The 18,899-nt window shown below is 48.8% G+C and overlaps 1 protein-coding gene across 5 annotated transcripts in view; it reads right to left on the bottom strand.

The window, feature by feature from the left end:
• The window catches only part of ARHGEF25 (Rho guanine nucleotide exchange factor 25), a 75,874-nt gene extending 64,971 nt beyond the window's left edge, over window positions 1–10,903 (bottom strand). For 2 of the 5 annotated variants that reach the window (XM_081900736.1, XM_081900737.1), the window contains exons 1-2: window positions 10,784–10,903; window positions 5,786–5,927 (exon numbers count right to left, since the gene is read on the bottom strand). In XM_081900736.1, coding sequence (XP_081756862.1) covers window positions 5,786–5,927; window positions 10,784–10,879 — 238 coding nt within the window. In that variant the 5' untranslated portion in view covers window positions 10,880–10,903. Of the gene's footprint in view, window positions 1–5,785; window positions 5,928–6,653; window positions 6,911–9,785; window positions 9,882–10,108; window positions 10,217–10,783 lie in introns of those variants that run through there. The other 3 variants (XM_081900738.1, XM_081900740.1, XM_081900739.1) reach the window with 3 other exon arrangements.
• Between the last annotated feature and the right edge of the window lie 7,996 nt (window positions 10,904–18,899).

Below are 18,899 nucleotides of genomic sequence, written 5' to 3'. Positions count from 1 at the left end.
ACTAATATTAATAATTATTATTTGTTTGTGCCCATCTGACTGGGTTGGGATCATCCTATGATCATCCTTTGATCACTATTGCTCAAGTGGATTAGAATATCTCAGCTTTGCCTTTTTAATTAGCTGGCTATTCTACTTTCCACTTGACAAAAACCTTCTGAAGGGGTGAGAAAAAGCTGCAGATAATGGATTCACTGGAAACACAACAGGCAGCAGCTTTGCTATCCCACAGCGAAGGCCACCTGCTTGGATAGCTTCAAAAGAGGAAGGTGGTTAAGGCTATCAATGGCTACTAGCCATGCTGGCTGTGAACTACCTTCAGTATCTGTGGCATCCTGCCTCCGAATGCCAGAGGGCTGTTGCACTCATGTCCTGCTTGCAGGCTTCCCATAGAGACATCTGGTTGGCCACTGTGAGAACAGGATGTTAAGGCCAGCAGGGCTACTCTTGTTCTTGTTTAGGCTACAGCAATGGTCAATTAAGGTTGCTTCTGGATGAGAAACAGAGCCACCAGCCCAGCTCCTGGCAGAACAAAACATTCCTCCCCAAGACCCTAATACAGAGTTGGAGGCCACCAGCCCTCTTCCAGATCCAGGTTGTTGGAGTCTGGCTTACTTCATACAACAATGAATGGGTAGCCAATGTGATACCTTCCAGATGTGGTTGGACTCCGACCCCCATCATCCCTGACCATCAGCCGTGCTAGCTGGGGGTTCATGTGCAGGGCACATGGATTACAAGAACTTCCTTCCCTGCCCCCCCTCCCCTGGCACCCTAGACGTGAGGAGAAACTTGTTAATAGCAGTAAGACGTGGCATCTACTGGAGAACCAAGGAAGGCAAAACACTCATGTTCCCACCTCTCTGACTGCCAAGCAGATGGAAGAGGCAGGGTGCCTGCCTCCACCTCCACCCACTTTGGGGAAGGTCCGTAACCAAGTGGGTGGAGCATCTGCTCTGCATGCAACAGTTCCAGGTTCCACCCTGGCATCTCAAGGTGGGCCTGGAGGAGAGACCCCTTTCTGAGATCATGGAGCCACTGCCAGTCAGTGCAGATAATACTGAGCTGGGAGGGTGTGGGGAGGAAGAGGACGGGGGGGGGGGGAATCCTGTTGCACAAGCAGACCTTGCTCCCAGAGTGCTGCACTGAATTCCACCCAGGTGCAAGGCAGCTTCCTATTTTCATCTCTGCACATAAGACATCACTAAAGAGATGTAAATGGGTCTGGAGTATTCCTAGCTTGTTTTCCCTTCCTGCCTGTTGTTCAGGGAAACCATCCTGGAAGCTGTTAGTTATTCTAAGAACAAATATTCCACAGCCAGCTGAAGCTTTTGCTCCTTCTCCCCATTCCTTCTTGAACTGACTCTTGCAGCTGCCCTCTTGCTCGGTCTTCCTGCCTTTTCCATCAATCCCTTTGCCTCTGTTTTTAATTATTCCACTCGCCACTGCTCGTTGCTATGATCAAGTTACTCTTTCCTGAATTTGTCTCCCTCTTTCTGTCTGCACACTTCTGTCCTTGACTGCACACTTTCTCCCTTGCTGCTTGCCACCATTAGAACATCCTCTCCCCTTTTGGCATGGGTCTGGCTCCTTCCACTGTGCAAAATCCCATTTAAAAAAATAAATGGCTCCTTCCCTTCATCTTCCTCTAAACTTGCCCTTTTCCCAACATCCCCCTCATACAACATGTTTTACTCAGAATGTAAGCCTGAGGGCAGAGCCTGCTGTGTCTTTTTACTTTGTTTCATGTGCGCTGCTTGGTTTATAGAGGTCCCATAGAAAGGACAACAGCAACAACTTCTTGACGGCAATAGACCTTGAATGCCAACTCCTTGATATTGCTTAGCCGCTTCATCCACACAATTGCCCCCACAAGGTGGTTCACTAATTTTGCCATTCTAGACAAGTCAGTGTTCATGAAATGTTGTTTTGCAAGAGGACACAGCAGACATGAGACCCCAGTCTGGATCACACCCCGGTGAGGGATAAGTAGGCTTTGGTTCCTTGCCTGCCCCCAAAGCAGGCAATCCAGATCGGCTCCCACTCCTATGATTTACTCTAAACAAAAACAAACAAACAAACAAACAAACTTCCCCTCGAATTCTACTTGCATGTATTGTGCTGTGTCTCTTGGACCAAGGTTGAAGGACAGAGACTTGCTCCTCATGCATCCGTGGTTCACAGGGTATGGGAATTCATTTGATTGTGCTTAAGAGCCTCTTAAGACCCCCATCTTGATCAACAAATGGACTGGCCCACAGGTGGAGCTCAACCTGTTCTGGATGGGGTTACACTCCACTTCCGTCACTTGAGGCAAGTGGCCTTGGTGGCATGGAGTGCCTTCCATCAGCCTCCTCTGGTGGCCCAGCTATGACCCTATCTGGACAGGGATAACTTCACCTCAGTAGTCTATGCTCTGTAACTTTTAGGTTAGAGTAACTCTATATCTGAGGGACGTGGGTGGTGCTGTGGATTAAACCACAGAGCCTAGGACTTGCTGATCAGAAGGTTGGCGGTTTGAATCCCCGCCACAGGGTGAGCTCCTGTTGCTCGGTCCCAGCTCCTGCCAACCTAGCAGTTTGAAAGCACATCAAAGTGCAAGTAGATGAATAGGTACCACTCCGGTGGGAAGGTAAACGGTGTTTCCGTGCGCTGCTCTGGTTAGCCAGAAGCGGCTTAGTCATGCTGGCCACATGACCCGGAAGCTGTCTGCGGACAAATGTCGGCTCCCTCGGCCAATAAAGCGAGATGAGCACCGCAACCCCAGAGTCGGTCACGACTGGACCTAATGGTCAGGGGTCCCTTTACCCTTTACCTAACTCTATATCTGGTGACCCCACAGCAGTAATGGGAAGCCTGTGGGTATTCAGATGCTATTGAACTACAACTCCCGTAAGCCCCAGGCAGCATGGCCAACAGTCAAGGAGGAGGGAGTCCAGCAACATTTGGAGGGTCACAGTTTTTCCCCATCCCTACAATAAAGGCTCACCCACTTATTAGGAAGAGCAACTCACTTCCATGCTGCCCATTTCATTGCCACCAGTTCCTCTCTGTCCCCATTTCCTCTTCCCAGTTCCATGTTGTTGATTTGTCCTTTCCACAGCCTCAAGAGGTACACAGCATGTAAAAGATGTAAAAAGAAACCTCCCCGATATATCATCTCAATTAGCCTTCAGTCAATAGGAAAGCAGCAATAACACAATGGCAACGCATGACACACAATAAGCCCCTTGCCAATATGAAGGTGTTTGCTACATTTTCAGGAGCACCAACCATTTCAGGCAACACAGCACAGCATAGCAGATGACCCAGGAGGGGGATTTGGATTGCCAGGATGATCAGTTTTGGCCCAGGGGCAGCCTGCAGCCAACTTCTATGATTATTTTTCTTATTCATACTTCCATTACGACTGGTCACTTGGGACAAGCTGACAAAACATGTATTTATGCCACAGCGTGGAAACGGTGTGGGGAGCAGCTTTTAGGCTATGAAGACACAAATGTGGGGAAATCCCTTGAAGACAATTTCCAAAATGATGCTCTGAGAGTCGGATTAATGTACTGCAATATCATTCATACATGATTTAGGGTACAACTAGACCACAGGGCAATTAGCAGAGATGAGGGTTTTTGTAAACTAGGGAAACAGAATGGGGGTAAAGTATTAAATCTTCCTTCCTGCACAGATCTCCCACTGTCATGTTTTCTTTGGACCATAGTGGCAAACTACATATATGTATACCTGTCTATAACAGCCCATCAGTTTTGCTTTGAACTTAAAAGCAACCTGGGGAGGCAGATGCTTTGAATGGATGCTTTGCCGGCCATTTCCAACTGAAACATATCCCCCACCTCCACCGCTTATTGCATGGCAGGATTCCAAATGTCGGTTTGCAAAGACACAGGAAGATGCCTTGTGCAGAATCAAGACCATTTGCCCGTCTAGCTCAGAAATCTGCATCAGAGTTGGGGGGGCCTGTGGCCCTCCAAATACTGTTAGTCCACAACTCCCACCATCCTTGAGCTGGGAGTTCAGCAACAACCGGAGGGCCACAGGTTCCCTGCTTCACACTGGCTGGCAGCAGCTCTTCCAGGTTTCAGACAGGAGCTTACCCTACTTGAAAAGATCAGGAATTCAATCTATGACCTTCTGGGTGCAAAGCAGGTCCTCTGCCATAACCACGAGCCTGGAGCCTCTTTTGGGAAAAGGACCTTTGGGGAAATAACTGCTCTGGAAAAAGCAGCCGGGGAAAAGTTATCACCCAGCTTGTGCTTCTTAGCTTCAAACTGCCCTCCCAAGAGCTGCTTTTCTCTAACAGAAACAGCTGCTTGCATGTATCTATTCAAGCATTTTTACCTCACCCTTCAGACCAAAAACAAACAAACAATAAATAGCAGCTTATTTAGCATCCATTCATTCATTCAGTTTATACCCCACCCTTCCTGCCAGTTAGGCCCAAGGTTTGCAGATCAATGAGGCCCAAGGTTTGCAAAACACAGGAAAGGTCCTGCCCTGGCTGAGAGGGTTCCTTCACACTTCCGCTTGAACCCTGCCTAGAAAACATGGGTCCAAGTGGTTTTCTGCTTGATCCTCTAAATGTCAAGGGAAGAACCACTCTTTCGTGAGTGGTTACCCCACCATCCTAGGACCAGCTTTAGATCTGGCATCCCACCCAAAAAGAATCTGTTTTGGGGGTGCTGCAGCTCAGTGCCAGTTCCCAGGTTCAAACCTCCAGGAAGGGCTGGGAATATCCCCGTCTGGAACCCTGGAGAGTGACCACCAGCCACGGTGGACAATACTGAGCTAGATGGACCAGGCTAGAAGGGTCTGATTCCAGTGATGGAGACGGTGACGCCATGCTTGCAAAAAGTCAGAGCCCAGCACCTCCATTTAAAGGAGCTCAGGCAGGGGGGCTAGAAAGAGCCTTGGGGAACCACTGCTATAGGCACAATAGACAGCGCTAGGCTAATGGCAATGAATGCACAGCTGCTATTAAGGCCCACTCATGGAGGAAGCTGTGCACCCAGGGGTGGGGATAGCCGCCCACGGGGGTGAGGCAAGCATCCCAGGGGGCGGGGCGATGCCACCCCCCTCAGGGATGACACCTGTGGTGGGCTGCACCCGCTGCATCCCCCTTCCTCCGCCAGTGCTGGTGGCTCTGGAAAGAGGGAACATGCCTTGAGGCCCCTCCAGAGTGGTGGTCTTTCACAGGTGTATTCAGCAACGTGTCATTGATGTAATCACAGTGCATTACTGGGAGGTGCATTACTGGATGGTCCATGCACCACTCCGCTTTATTAGATGCTGTGTGATGCCTCCTCAGTGCTACCATGTTATTGCCGTCTGGAGGGGCACTTTTGCACCACAGCACAACCCAAGCACGGTGGAAAAAAAGAAAGAAACCGCAGAAGCATTTGCAGCATGAAACCTTACAGGATTTCAGCAGCAAGCTAAGGGACACACATTTATTGGAAAGGAAGGCTTAGGTCCGTCCCAGTAAACCGTATTGAACACACAATAAACAGGGGGGCTTGGAGCACGGTAAGATAAGGTTACCAGACGTCCCCGTTTCCCAGGGACGGTCCCCGGATTTACAAATCAGTCCCCATACAAAATCCATTGATGTTCAAAAGTGTCCTCCCCGGATTCATTGACAAAAATCTGGTAACCTTAAGGTAAGAGAAAAGGAAATGGCCAGGCTGTCTCCTTCCCTCAGCAGCCCTGGAAAGGCTGGGGAGCCAGCTTAACACGGGACAAAGCATATTCATGAGACAATGATGCTCACCTCCTTCTGTGGCTTGGGCTTCAGGGGCCGCATGCTGTACTTCCACAGGCTGCTGTTCCCTGTCGTCCTTGGAGGAAGCCTCAGCGCTGCTGGCCTGGGGCTGCATCTCAGCTCCCTCCTTTTGGGAGCAGAAGTCTGGCAGCTGCAATTAAGCATAGGCCGGGAGGGGGGAAACAGTTCAGGTTTTTAGGGGTGGATGTGTGCAAGCTGTTTGTTATGGGGAGGATCAGCCTAGGTCCTGGGATATAGATCACAAGCTGGAGAGCAGCCACTAACGGGCATATTTTAGATGCAGGCAATTAGCATCGTTTGCAGATCATTTTCATTAGCACAGAGGATGCCAGAGCTACAGTTGGCAGACATATTGCACTCATCACACCATATTCTTATTCAAGTTGTTTGTTGTTTCCCACAAATGAGAAAAATCTGAGAGCCTGGGGAAGGGGAGGGGAGAAAATTACCCAGCTTTAGACATAATGGCAGCTGAAAAACATGACGGTCTCATTTCTTTTCTACTTCTTATTTTGTGGCCAACTCATTTTCAAGCATCTTCAGCTGTGAGGACTAGAATCTTACATTTAAGAGAATCAGAGCAGACAAGGAAGCTGGGATTCTCAAAGCCTTGCAAAAGGAGACGTCCAGTCCATGTTTTATATTATGCAGATGGTCCCAGTTGGGATGAGTGTGGGGAAGGGGAGCTGAGAAAGAGGTCTTGCCCCACAGAGATTAAGAATGAACTCTCTTTTCCCACTGAATGAGAGAGGCCTATCAGTAGCTATTAACTTGAAAGTTAAAAGGCACACCCAAGTTTTGAGAAAATATATTTCTGAATGCCAAATGTTGACGATAAACAAGGGAACGCCATTACCTTCAACTCCTGGTTTTGGGTGTCCTGGACGCATTCATCTGGCCACTTTAGGAAGCACTGTTGAACTGGAACCTAGCTGGCCTGGTCCATCTGGTCTGGCGTTCTGACACCCCAAAGGCTAACCAGAAGCTCACAAGCAGGACCTGAGGGCAACAGCACTCTCCTGCCTGTAGTCTCTAGCAACTGGTAGGGGGAGGCAGACGTCCTCTGAAGCCTGGAGGCACAGGAGCCAACTCCTACGGGCAGAGGTCTCCCCAATAAAATATTTGAGTGGGCCTCCCCTCAAAGGTGATGGGCGTTACCATTCAAATGGGGTGTGTGTTTGTGTATGTGCGTGTGTGTGTCTTTTGCTGTATTATGTGGGGCGGGGCTTACCTGCCCTCCCTTCCCATATTTTATTCAAGTTGGCACTCCTGCCTGGAGGTAATGTATACCATGACCAGCATCCATTGATAGCCTTATCTTACAGGCCAAATGGACTTTTGGCATGACTGGGTAGTTTGTAATCGCAGATCTGAGGCTTCTGTGTTTTATAATGCTCTTTGGAGTGAGAGAAGGAAGTCAGAGCCCTAGAGTAGATTTTTGACTAAGCGACTGGAAGATGGTGTGTAGTACAAGAGGTTTTTGCAGGTAGATAAGAGGAGAGCAGAAACAAGAGGGTAAAAGGAGAGCAAATAGATTTCGGCCAAAAATATTTTATTATATTTTTGTGAGCAGGATAAAAACTGAATCTATAAAAGGCTTAGAAGAATGGAAAGGTCTTTGCCTGGTGCCAAAAGGACAGCAAAGTAAGCACCAGTGGACCTCTCTGGAGTGTTCATTTCACAACTGAGGTGCCATCATTAAGAAGGCCCTGCCTGGCAACCACCTAACTCGCCTCAAATATGTGTGGAAACATCAAGTGAAAGCGGTCCAAACATGAGAGGAATGGCTCCAACTTGTTGGACTCCAACTCCCATTGGGTCCAGCCAGTGTGGCCAGTAGTCAGGGAGGCTGGGAATTGTAGTCCAAGACAACTGAAAGGCCACATCCCTGAGCTGCAGCTAACATCCATCAACAGTTGCATCATCTATGAATTCATGACAATCTAAGCCAGCAGCCACCACACCTTGTGGCAGAGAGTTCCAATAAATTAAACGTGCATGGTGGCGGGAGAGGAATAGTTTATTCTGCCTGTCCTGCAGTCTATTGCTAACCACTTGGCTCTGTGGTACCCCTTTCACTGTTGTGGCCTCTTTCTTGGGATTTGACATCTCCTTCAAACACCTCCAGATTAGAATGACCAGATCCGAAGGAAGACAGGACTCATCTATCTTTTAGAGGTGTGGAGAAAAAGTATCCCAGGAGATACAGTTTCTCTCAGCACTGTGGCATAACAAGTTAGTATGCTTGCGCACCTGTTAAAAGTTACAGAAGCTCCTTTGTCTCTTGCCACCCTACTCCATATAGCCTGAGCTGGCCCTACCATTAGGCAGAGTGGATGTGAGCACCTCAGGTGGAAGATGCTGGAGAGGCATCAGGGTTCTGGCATGCGAGTAAGCCTATATAAAGCAACCGTGCCCTTAGAGAAGCATGTGCTCCACCCCATGTTCCATGCTGAAGGGTCACTATGCCTTCCAGCAAAACTCAGATGCTAGAAGACACCCACCTGCTTCATCACATCAGGCTTGCAAATAGCCCCTCCCCACAATCTGGTTATCCGCAGTGAGTAAAAGTTCTCCTATAGGAGACTACCTGGGGGAGAAAGTTGACTTCTTTTCTCCTTCTGGCCAGCAAAATGCTACAGATTACAGATTCCATGGTGATAAACTCTGGGGATGGGCCAGTGTGTGTATATCTGCGACAGCAAGCAAGACGTGGCTGTGCAAATAGGCTAGGAAAGATTTCTGTGAGCTAGTAAAGTGCTACCATGCAAGATGCAGTCCACTAAGGGAGGTGGCCTACAGGAACTCAGTGGACTTCAAGGATGTTCTCCCCTACCTGTTGATACAGAAAGGGCCTTTGGGCAGGTGTCCTCAGCTGCTGGCTTGGCTTACTGGCCAGACATAATTTGCAATTGCTGCTCCTTCCCCTGAACATTGCAGTATGTGGAGAATGTCAGAACAGGAGAGGTCCCTCTCAGTACCTGGAGAAGACCCCTGGACCAGCAGTTTCTTACCTATTCAAACTGCATCACAAATGAGAAGCCAGAGCTATCACCTTGGCCAACTGGAAAGCACTTTTCTCTTTCGGAATTTATTGTACTTTCTTTCTTCCTCTCTCTCCCTGGTCACATCCACGCCATGCACTGAAATCACGATTATATCACTTCAACAGTAATGGGGAGTCCTGAGAGCCACAGGGGGCACTGTTTTGTTTCAAAGGGCGTTGACCTCTCACTCTCTAACAAACTACAATCTCCAGGATTCTCCAGGATGGCTAGAGTGGTATAATGGTGCTTCCAAAGTATTACATAGATGTGATCTCTTGCTCGACGTCTGCACGCCATGGGCTACTGTCATTAATGCGAATCAGAAAGTGAAAGAGAGTCAATTTGAAACTGAGAATACATTTTAGTCAATGAAGAAACAATGTCTCAATGACAGGCATGGGTTTTTCCCCCTTTAAAAAGCCCCATTAATAAAAATGGGTCAAGATGCCCATGAAGTGTGATCTACCAAGAAACTGGAGGATCCCAGTGACACCAACCCCCCCAACATCTAAAGGGCTCTCTAGCCAGTATAACACCCAAACCCCCACTATAGACAGTTCAGAACAGGGGAGGCCGGTCCCTCAGGGCAAAGGGGGCAGTGCCCCAACAACCTCAGTCTGCCCTCCGCTAAGCCGCCACCTGCCTGCCTCCCTCCTTGCAACCAGGAGGGCCCTTTCCTGACATCTTCCTTCTCCTTAGTCTCTGCATTGCCCTTGCAGAACTCAGCAGGGAGGACAAAGGGGTGAAAACAAGAATGGGTTGGCACTGCTTGTCATTGGCTCTGGCCCCACTTAACTGCTGGGCTCCCAACCTTCCAGCCCAACAAGCGCCATCCACCGCTGACTCAGAAAAACCCTACAAAACCCCCACGGTACTGCACAAAACCCACAGAGACCACAGAACACTGTCCTCTGCTGTGAAAAGCCCACCCAGTAACTTACCAGCCTCGTCCAATGCAGCCCATTTAGTTCTGCAAAGACTGGAGATTTCCAAAGGGAATATGTATATTTTTAAGCCCAACCTTCCAAGCTTTACTTTTCCACTCGAGCTGTGCTTGCTCCACCCTGCTGCACTGCTCCACCCCACACCCCACAAGCTGACTTTTCCATCCCAGACTGAGGATATCAGCGCTGGGGGTGGGGGAGGCACAGCTCCAGCCTGGAGCAAAAGATCAGAACAGAAATCCCCAGAGAGCACATTGCCACATCACAGGGGCCAGTAAGAATCATTAAAATAACAAGGGAGGGGGAATGGGAAAACTCACCCCAATGCCTAGGGATCTCAGCTTAGTCAGAAGCAAGGAAAACAGAAGGCAGAGAGAGGCTCTCGCTCTCCCTCCTCCTCAGGGCTGGAGGTGTCTGGAGGATTGAGAAAGGGCCCTAGGCAGGCAGGCAGGATTGGGAAACCTTTGATCTGGGGCCAACTGCAGACTTTCAAAACAAGCAAACAAACAGAAGTGTCTATCTGCACCACAAGGCACCCTGACACGCCTCAGCCAAGGGATCAGTAGAGAATGTTCCTTTGGGACATGTCTGTGTGCTAGGTGCTGTACAAAAGACCAGATGCAACATATTAGTTTCTGGCCAGGGAGTTTCAGTTAATGTATAGCTACCAAGCCTCTCTTCCACACTGGGCTTGGTGAGGAGCAAAGGGTTTCTGACAGGACCAGCCTGCTTTGCTGGGGAGCTGTTTGCCATCCCTGCCACCCCCCACCTTTCCTCAAATGCACAGTCAAAGCATGGCAGCAGAACCGCCTCTCAAGCACGGCACTCCTTCCTGGGCAGACCTCAACCAACAACAGATCTGACCCACAAACAACCCTCGAGGTGCACCCATCTCCTGCCTCTCCCGCCTCCTCTCCCAAACATCCTCCGCTCTGCAGTCAGGTCTGCCCCTTTCCTTGCCTCGCTGCCTTGGCCAAGTCTTCTTTCCCCCTTACCCACTGTTGGCTGGGTAGCGCCAGCGATGTCAGGATATCCCCCATTGCCCCCAGCATCTGGTCCGTGCGCCCCCCTGCCCGTTGTGGGGTTTTCATGATGCAGCGGGTCCCGCTCACCTTCTCCCACCACCCTTGGCTTCAGAGCCAGAGGCATGGGAGGGAGACGGAGACTGGGAGGAGACTGGGCACCCTGCCTGTGTGCTGGTGCTGGGACAGCCAAGTAAAGACCAGTTCCCAGCCAGCCCGCTTCCAGCTACCATAACTTCCCTGCTACAATCTGCTGCTTTCCAGCCGCACCCCTCCCTGCCTGGACTCTAAGCCCTTTATCTCTTTAACATCATCCTTATTTACACTGGGAAGATCCAGCCTCCTAGATAGCAATGGATTAGGGACAGGGAGGGGCAGAGAGGACACTATGGACAACGCCTGAGTGCACAGCCATGGCTGGAGGCTCAGTCTATATATGGGAAAAAACCGATAGCGCTGTGGTAGAGGGAGAAGCAGCAGAAGGGGCAAACCAGCTAGCCCTAGGAAACTGCAGGACTCACACACAGGGACTGGCTTAAATAAAACACAGAGGGAGCTTAGTTAACTATAAACCCTGAAAGTTTGGATCCCCTCCAAACCTTTTCTGGGTCTGGTAATCGTTTTGTGCAAAACACTGGCACAGGTTTGAAGTGAATCAGAGAATTATGGCTTTCTGGGTGCAAAACCCTGGTTTGAAGTATCAATTACTCAGTTTGGGAAGCCCCAGAAAACATGGGGCTCACCCTACAAAACCCTACAATCTGACTACAAAACCCTACAAAGGGTTTGGAAGGGATCCCAAATTTGGGGGTTTGTTGTTAATGAAGCTTATTGGGGCTTGCAGCAGAGGTGGGAGGAAAAAGAAGGTGGTAAAACCAGGCATTTAATGATTCAGCCCAGGTTGCACTGAGACCCATGCACTCAGCATTGTCTTGCTGCTTCTTGGTCCTGTCGTTGGACACAAGGGGCATGTGTCCAGGAGAACAGGTGGCCATGTAGCTAGTTGCCACATACAGCTGAGCAATCATTCTTTTACAACAAGCCTGGAGAACTTGAGGCCCTCCAGAAGATGCTGGACTACAGCTCCATCATGCCTGATCATTGGCTGAGGCTGTTAGGAGTAGGGGCCTCACAATGTCTGCTGGGCCACAGGTTCCTCTCCCCTGTTGTATAGCCCAGAAAGGAAAGTGAGCCATTGTAGTCCGCCATTACTTCCTCCACCAAATAGCACTGCAGTTGGGCCCCAGACAGCCATTTAAACCCCCTCTGCCAGAATCAATGGAAGAGCAATTTCGCAGCAGGATCCACTACCCACAAACCAAACTGGATTTCAGGAGTCTAGACCAAGTGCCTCCTCTTCCCTTTCTTCTAGAACAGGCCAGTCCGACAGCTTCAGGGTGGCCACTGCACAGAACAAGAAGGGATTGGCAAAGAACATGTGGGTGCACTATTGAGCAGCCTGAGATGTGCTTGAGGGGGTGGGAAGCATCTGTTTTCTCCACCCGCATCCAGAATACCACCTTATGCTATATATTACATCACCTCTTGGATGCATTGCACCCAAAAGGGCCAGCTATGGTCAGGGGGCATTTATTGCATCATCAGAATAGCAGCAGCCAAGATTAGGTCACTTTGTTCCCTGTTGCTCTTTTTAATCTATGTGCATGTTTACTCAGGAGTAAATCCAACAGAGGCTAGGGGGGCTTGGTCCAAGTAAGTATGCATAGAACTTCAGCTCAATGTTACATTCAGAGAGAAGGAAGATTTAGGCTGTGTACACACCATACATTTAAAACACGTCCCACTGCCCATAAAGAATTCTGGGAACTGCAGTTTACCCCTTCGCAGAGCTACAATTCCCAGCACCCTCCCCACCCTGTTCCCTAGCATTATCATATGGGGGCCACTATGCCTTCTTTGCTGATGTCCTTTAAAGGGTTTTAATAACGGCAATGATTGCCTCTTGTAGTCTTTTCTCATTCTGGGAGTTTGCCCTACCTCCCCACCTCCCCAGGGCGCCCTCACCACTGTGCAAAGTCACCCAAAGTTCTCTTTTCTATACTCTCTAAGGCGCAGCATCTACAACTACCCTACCTCTTTGCATCTGCAATGCAATTACGGTACTGCTTCCTTCCTCTGTTGCCCACTATAGCCCTGCAAATACGGTAATGGGGCTCCCCCGCCATTCCCCCCTCCCTTGCGGGATGTTCATTTCCTGTAGTTTTTCATTCCCACTTTCCAGAGAGACAAAACACATTTCTGGAGCCAAAAGGCAGAGCGTGAGCCATGAGTGAGAGGGGGGAGCCTGGAGGGATGGGAGCAGCAGTACCCTCTCCCACCCCCTTGCCACGCAGCCACTAAGTCCTGACCCCACCCCGGCCAGCCATGCAAGGCTCTCTGGGCAGCCTCTCTCCCCTGCATAGCTCGGGTCCTGCCTTAAGGCTCCCCTTCCAGTTCTGAACCCCCAAGCCTGCCTCTTGTGCTAAATACACAAAGACTGCCCCCCTCCCCTTGGAATTAGCACTAAAGAGCCCCCTCCCCCCCTTCAGTAACCAGCTCCTCACCCTGTAACAACAGCACATGCTGACAACAACAGTCACTTCCCAGGATTAGCCGTCCAGCAGGGCTGATGCCCACAATCATCAGGCTTGCCTTTGCAGCCACCAGCACGTGGGGGGTTATTAATTTGATGATGATGATGATGATGATGATGATGATGATGATGATTTCTATACCACCCTTCCTTTGAAGATCAGAGGGTGGTTTACAATTTGATATATACCATAATAACACAAAAACAGCATCCCTCCACCACATGTTCTTATTTACGTCCTGCCCTCACCCTAAGGTCAGGCTGGTAAACCTGCAGCCCTCCAGAAGTTGCTAGACTACAATTCCCATCATCCCTGACCATTGCCAGGGCACCTGGGAGTTGCAGTCCTACAAGGTTTAGAAGGCCACACACTGCTATTCCCCACCTTTTCTGATCCAGTACAGGATTCTACCCCAGCTTTCTCCAGCCAGGTGCCCTTGAGATGTTGTGGACGTGCTTGTGACTAGACGACATACAGGATCTCAGTTACGGTAAGCGTGCTGCAGTAGGAGACATTTTACAACAGCATCCTTTGCAAGGCTCCTGCTTCCTAAGTAAGGGATCCTTTAAAATTCTCCAGAGCTGCAAGGCAGCACCAGCTTCAGCTCAGCAGTGGCCATGTTCCAACTGTGGGGAAATTACAAATGCAGATAGCTTGCCCTGCAGAAGGAACAGCTATCTATACAGTGTCAGATTTCAGTCAGAGGATTGGTGAGACCAGATTGCTGCCTCTGTGCAAGAGGCTGATTGAGCTGCAGGAAAAGGGTATGGGATGTGCATCACACGCACAGCTCCCTGGTGTCTTTTCACCCCAATGCATATCCTGCTTCTCCACAGGTAATTCCCCCATCTCATTTTCCTTCTAAGCAGGGTGTACCACCACCCAGCAACTTCATTCTGAATATGCCACCCTAAAGAGCTGAGATTGAGAGCACTTTCTAAGGCAGGAGTGGGCTGCATTCAGCCTTACAGGATCGTTCTAACAGCTAAGGCATAGGTAACCTGCATTAAAGTGATCTATCAATACATTAAAAATATTGAAATACCAGGTCCAGGTCTACATAGTTGAGCAAAGTTGAGTAGCCATTGATATCCTTCTTAATTATGTCTAAGCCTCTTTCAGAGCCATCCAAATTGGTCCTCTCTGTTCTGGGATGACTACAATATAAATCTACTGATCTCTCCCCTCTCCTGTGCAAGGAGACCTCCTAAGACCACTTAACTGAAATCCGGATTATAAGAAATGTCTTGAGACAAGAACATTTATTTCACCCTCCTCCAGGTGTGAAAAATGCGGATAATATCTCAAAAGGGAGATGGAGTTCACATATATGTTGGAATATCACATTTCCACAAGGAAGCTCTCTTCTGTCTGTGGCAGTGGACTGGGGTTACAAAAGGAGGGGAGTATTATAGTTACGCTCAGCGCCCTCTAATATTCTACTACATGACATTCGAGGGAGGGGGGAAAGCTTCTGCCTCTAAGGTACTAAATTTCTTTTTTCCTACCGACTGAAATCCCAGTAAGCTGGGAGCTGCCTTACTCGGAATGCAGTCTGCACGTGCTCTGGAGCGCCCTCGCTTCTTGATCACCTGTCTACATGGAGCTGAACTGGAAAGGTTCAAAAGGCCTCCCCCGCCAACTCCAACTGAACTCTGGCCGGCTCAAACAGGAGCCGAGAGCCTTCGCGGAGGATGCCCGGAGACGTACTGGCGCCCCTCGGCGGCCCGCGGGGGTAGGAGGCGCTGCCCGCCGCTTGGCTCCCGGTCCCCGGCGCCGCGGCCAGCCAGCTCCGCCGCCCGTCGGTGCGCGTCTCCAGGCGGGACGGAGCTGCAGCGCAGCAGAGCTGTCGGGCCTCTCAAGTTCCGCCCCCAAACGGGGCGGTGAAACCCCCTGAAAGCTGCGCCTCTTCCCGACGGCGGCTCAGGCTTCTGTAGCCGAGGCGATGAGAAAACTTGCAGCAACAGTAGCAATGGAACATATACAGGTCGCACACATCCATAACATGAGCCAACATCCCGGATGTAAGAGAGGTTGCCAGGTTTGTTGTGGTTATTATGATGATTTTATTTATCTATATCCCGCCTTTTCCCTTACAGAGACTCAAAGGAGCTTACAGACAAAAATTAGGAACAGCTAAAAACATAGGGGGGAAACAACAACTCAAAAACAGTTAAGACATTGATTAAAACTATGTAAATGTGTATGATCTATTAAGGCTAAACCAATAATTACCACAAGCACCAGCCCTTTCATTAAAAGCAGTTGGTTCCCCCAAAGCCTGTTGGAACAAGAAAGTCTTCAAGGGCCAGTGGAAGGGCAGGAGGGAGCCAGTCTAGCTTCTCCAGGGAAGGAGTTCCAACATCTGGGAGCAGCCACCGAGAAGGCCCTCTCCTCTTCTCCTACCAAGGGTGCCAGTGAGGGTGGTGGGACGGAGAGAAGGGCCTCCTGAGAAGGTCTCAAAACCTGGGCAGGTTCATATGAGGGAATATGATAGCTTGGACCTAAGGACTTTATAAAACCTAACCAGCACTTTGGATTGCGCCAGGAAACACACCGGTAGCAGTTGAGCTGTTGCAAGTCGTAGGCTCCCTTAATGTTCAAACTTTGACACGTCATGTCAGCTTTACAACAACCCAGTAAGGTTGGAGCAGATGAGGCTGAGAAGGTGGTTTGCTTAAGGCCAGCAAGTGAGTTTATGTCCAAGGGAGGATTCAAACCAGGGACTTTCTGATTCATTGCTCATAGCCTTTCAGCCACAGTGTTACTTCAACTCCTGTACTTTTGAACTGTGTGCTGTGACACATTAGTGTGTCAGCTGCAGTGTGCAGGTGTGTCGTGCAAACAATCCCTGCAGTCCTCCTGGGGCTAGAAAGGGGTTAGTTTAACCTCCCGTTAGCTAGTAAAACTGAATTACTGTGTTGCGAAATGATGCATGTCTAAAAGGTGTTTAACCAACATGAAAAGTTTGGAAAGCTCTGCTCTAGAAGGAGAAAGCATGATCTGGTAGGCATCATCTTAAGGCCAAACCATGGCGCGGCATGAAGGTCTGGGCTCCTGGAGAGACAATTGTAGTTGATGTGCTCCTGCTGTTCAAGTGCTGTGGTAAGCTGTGTTTTGGCTTAGTGGGTCATTTAACCCCAGGCTCATTGGTTTACTTCTCTCCATACAAAATCCACATTAGTGCGATACCTTTATTAGGCCTGCCAAAACACTGTCAAACAGTGTGCAAGCTTTTGAGGTCTCCAACACTCTGGTATCAGGGAGAAGAGGCTGTTGTCCAAGCCACAGATGGAGTCTGTATTAAGTCACAGTCTTAAGATACCTTATTCAGTCCCCACAGATTGGGGAGGGGAAGAACCCTAATCGGTGTGCTCCATATTTCAGCCCAACAGTTCCAAAATGTTTCTTATTTTAGACTTTTCCCTCTGGCAGGCCTAATGCTAGTGGGATGCATTTCCTTGGCAAGATTTGCCCAGCAGCCATTAGGGAACTGAATGGGCTGTAGGCCACACGAGACATGATGTTTGTTATGTAGTTAGCTCTGGCGTGAATTTTTTTAAAAAAAAAATGGGTGGGAGGAATCCTGACTTTTGCAGTGGGAAGAAAACTCCCATTAAGACAATAAGAGGAGCCGTGGTAGACCAGGCCAACGGTCCAGACCTAGTCCAGCATCCCACCCTCACAGTGACCAACTCTGCACACCTGCACAAAGACTGCAAAGCACAACCTGAGCACAGCAGCACACTCTCCTCCTGGGGTTTCCAGCAACATTCAGAAACTTGGCTGCCTCTGGCACTGCTGCCATATTCTAAATAGATAAATATCAGAGTGGTTTACAGCATTAGAAAAACATAATATGATTAAAAAGTGACAAAAAAATAGAACAAAAATCCGTGTTTTAAAGCAGCACAGAATAATTAGGTAAGACAGCCTCTTAAACCGTCAATATAAAAACAACTGATATATGGGGACCTTAATAACAACTAGCAGATCCAAAATGCAGAAGGGCAGCAGACAAGCAGCCATGCCTATTAAATATACAAGCATGTATTTATAAATAGCAGCAGCACTCACGCTTCGGCTGCTGCCTCCCCAAGTCAAGCTCACACTAAATAGTGGGGCAAAATTTTTGCATGGACTCCTGGAGCTCTCTGCTCTCACAAGGGAATGCCCACAATTACCCTTCTCATTCACAATACCCATAAACAAGCCGTGAAGCTTGTGGGTGGGGTACGGTTGAAGTGAATGGAATAGAAAGTGATAGATATGAAAAGAGAAAGTGTGAAATATGGGGGGGGGATAAGGGAGGAGTCTTGTGGAATATTTACATCAATATGATGAATGCAATGGTTTTATAAGCAGGTAGTTTCCAAGAATATGGTTGTAGCCAATACTCTACTGAATGTCAAAAAGGGAGTGATAAAAGCCATGCAGCTGCATTTCACTATGCTGCTAGAAGAGTACTTTTAAAATATTGCAGAATATTGAACGTATTCCATGTTGTTGCCAAATCTGCCAAGTTTTTTGCTCCTGTAAACAGAATCCTATAGATTACAATCTCCCATCCTCCTCTATATACAGGCACACATATATTCCAAACTGATGGCTGGGGTGTGGTTTGGATTAGGGGGGATCAACCAGGTTTGTTTTCTCTTTTTCGTTTTTGGTTTTTTCTGTGTATGTGTAGCTTTTACATTTTTAAGAATTTAATTTTTTTAAAAAAAAAACACCAGCAACCAAACACAATATTGTTCCTAATCCCAGATAATAACCCCTTCCTTTTGTTTATTACTGTGTAGATGGTTTCTGTTTCTGTGTTCTTGAGCAGGAAAGCAAATTTAGGTTTGATTAGAATGGAAGGTTTATTTCAATTTTCACAATAAAAATCCAAAACCATTGGATCCTGCCCACTTGCTTCAAATTGTAGTTTTTCAGCTCTCTCTGCTGCAAACCCCACGCCTTCAGCGTGGGTTCAGGGTCATGGGTTTGAGCCACACATTGGGCAGAATATTTCTGCATTGCAGGGGGTTGGACTAGATGACCCTTGTGGTCCCTCCCAACTCTACAATTTTATGATTCTAACAGACATCTCAGTGTATTGCTTTGCTTCAGATGGGACCCACATTTGTCCCATCAAAGTAGGGGGAAAGTCTCCTCATTAGGAACTTCTCAGGTTGCTGCCATCTCTCACCTCTCCTCTCTTTAAATTTGAAGAGAGCTTTGTGCCTCTCACCTCCAACTTGGTGATAATGGATTCTCTGGGTGGGGAGACCCACTTTCACTTTGCACATCTGAATGCTCTCAGGCAGGTCGCCTGGTAGCATGAAAGAACCAGGGCAGGAATGTATGGCAGTCCAGCTTGTGTCTAACTTTGTTCTGTCCATTTCTCTGTCTGTCTCCTGCTTTCTCCTTGGTTCATTCAGCTCTTGACTGACCATCTGAGAAGTGAGACTATCCAGGCAAGCAGCTGTGAGGTGCAGCAAGCCAGGCAG

The sequence above is a fragment of the Podarcis melisellensis genome (genome assembly GCF_964234715.1).
Source record: "Podarcis melisellensis genome assembly, chromosome: 2".
Lineage (NCBI taxonomy): Eukaryota > Metazoa > Chordata > Lepidosauria > Squamata > Lacertidae > Podarcis > Podarcis melisellensis.
This window is presented reverse-complemented; position numbering and strand designations above follow the sequence as displayed.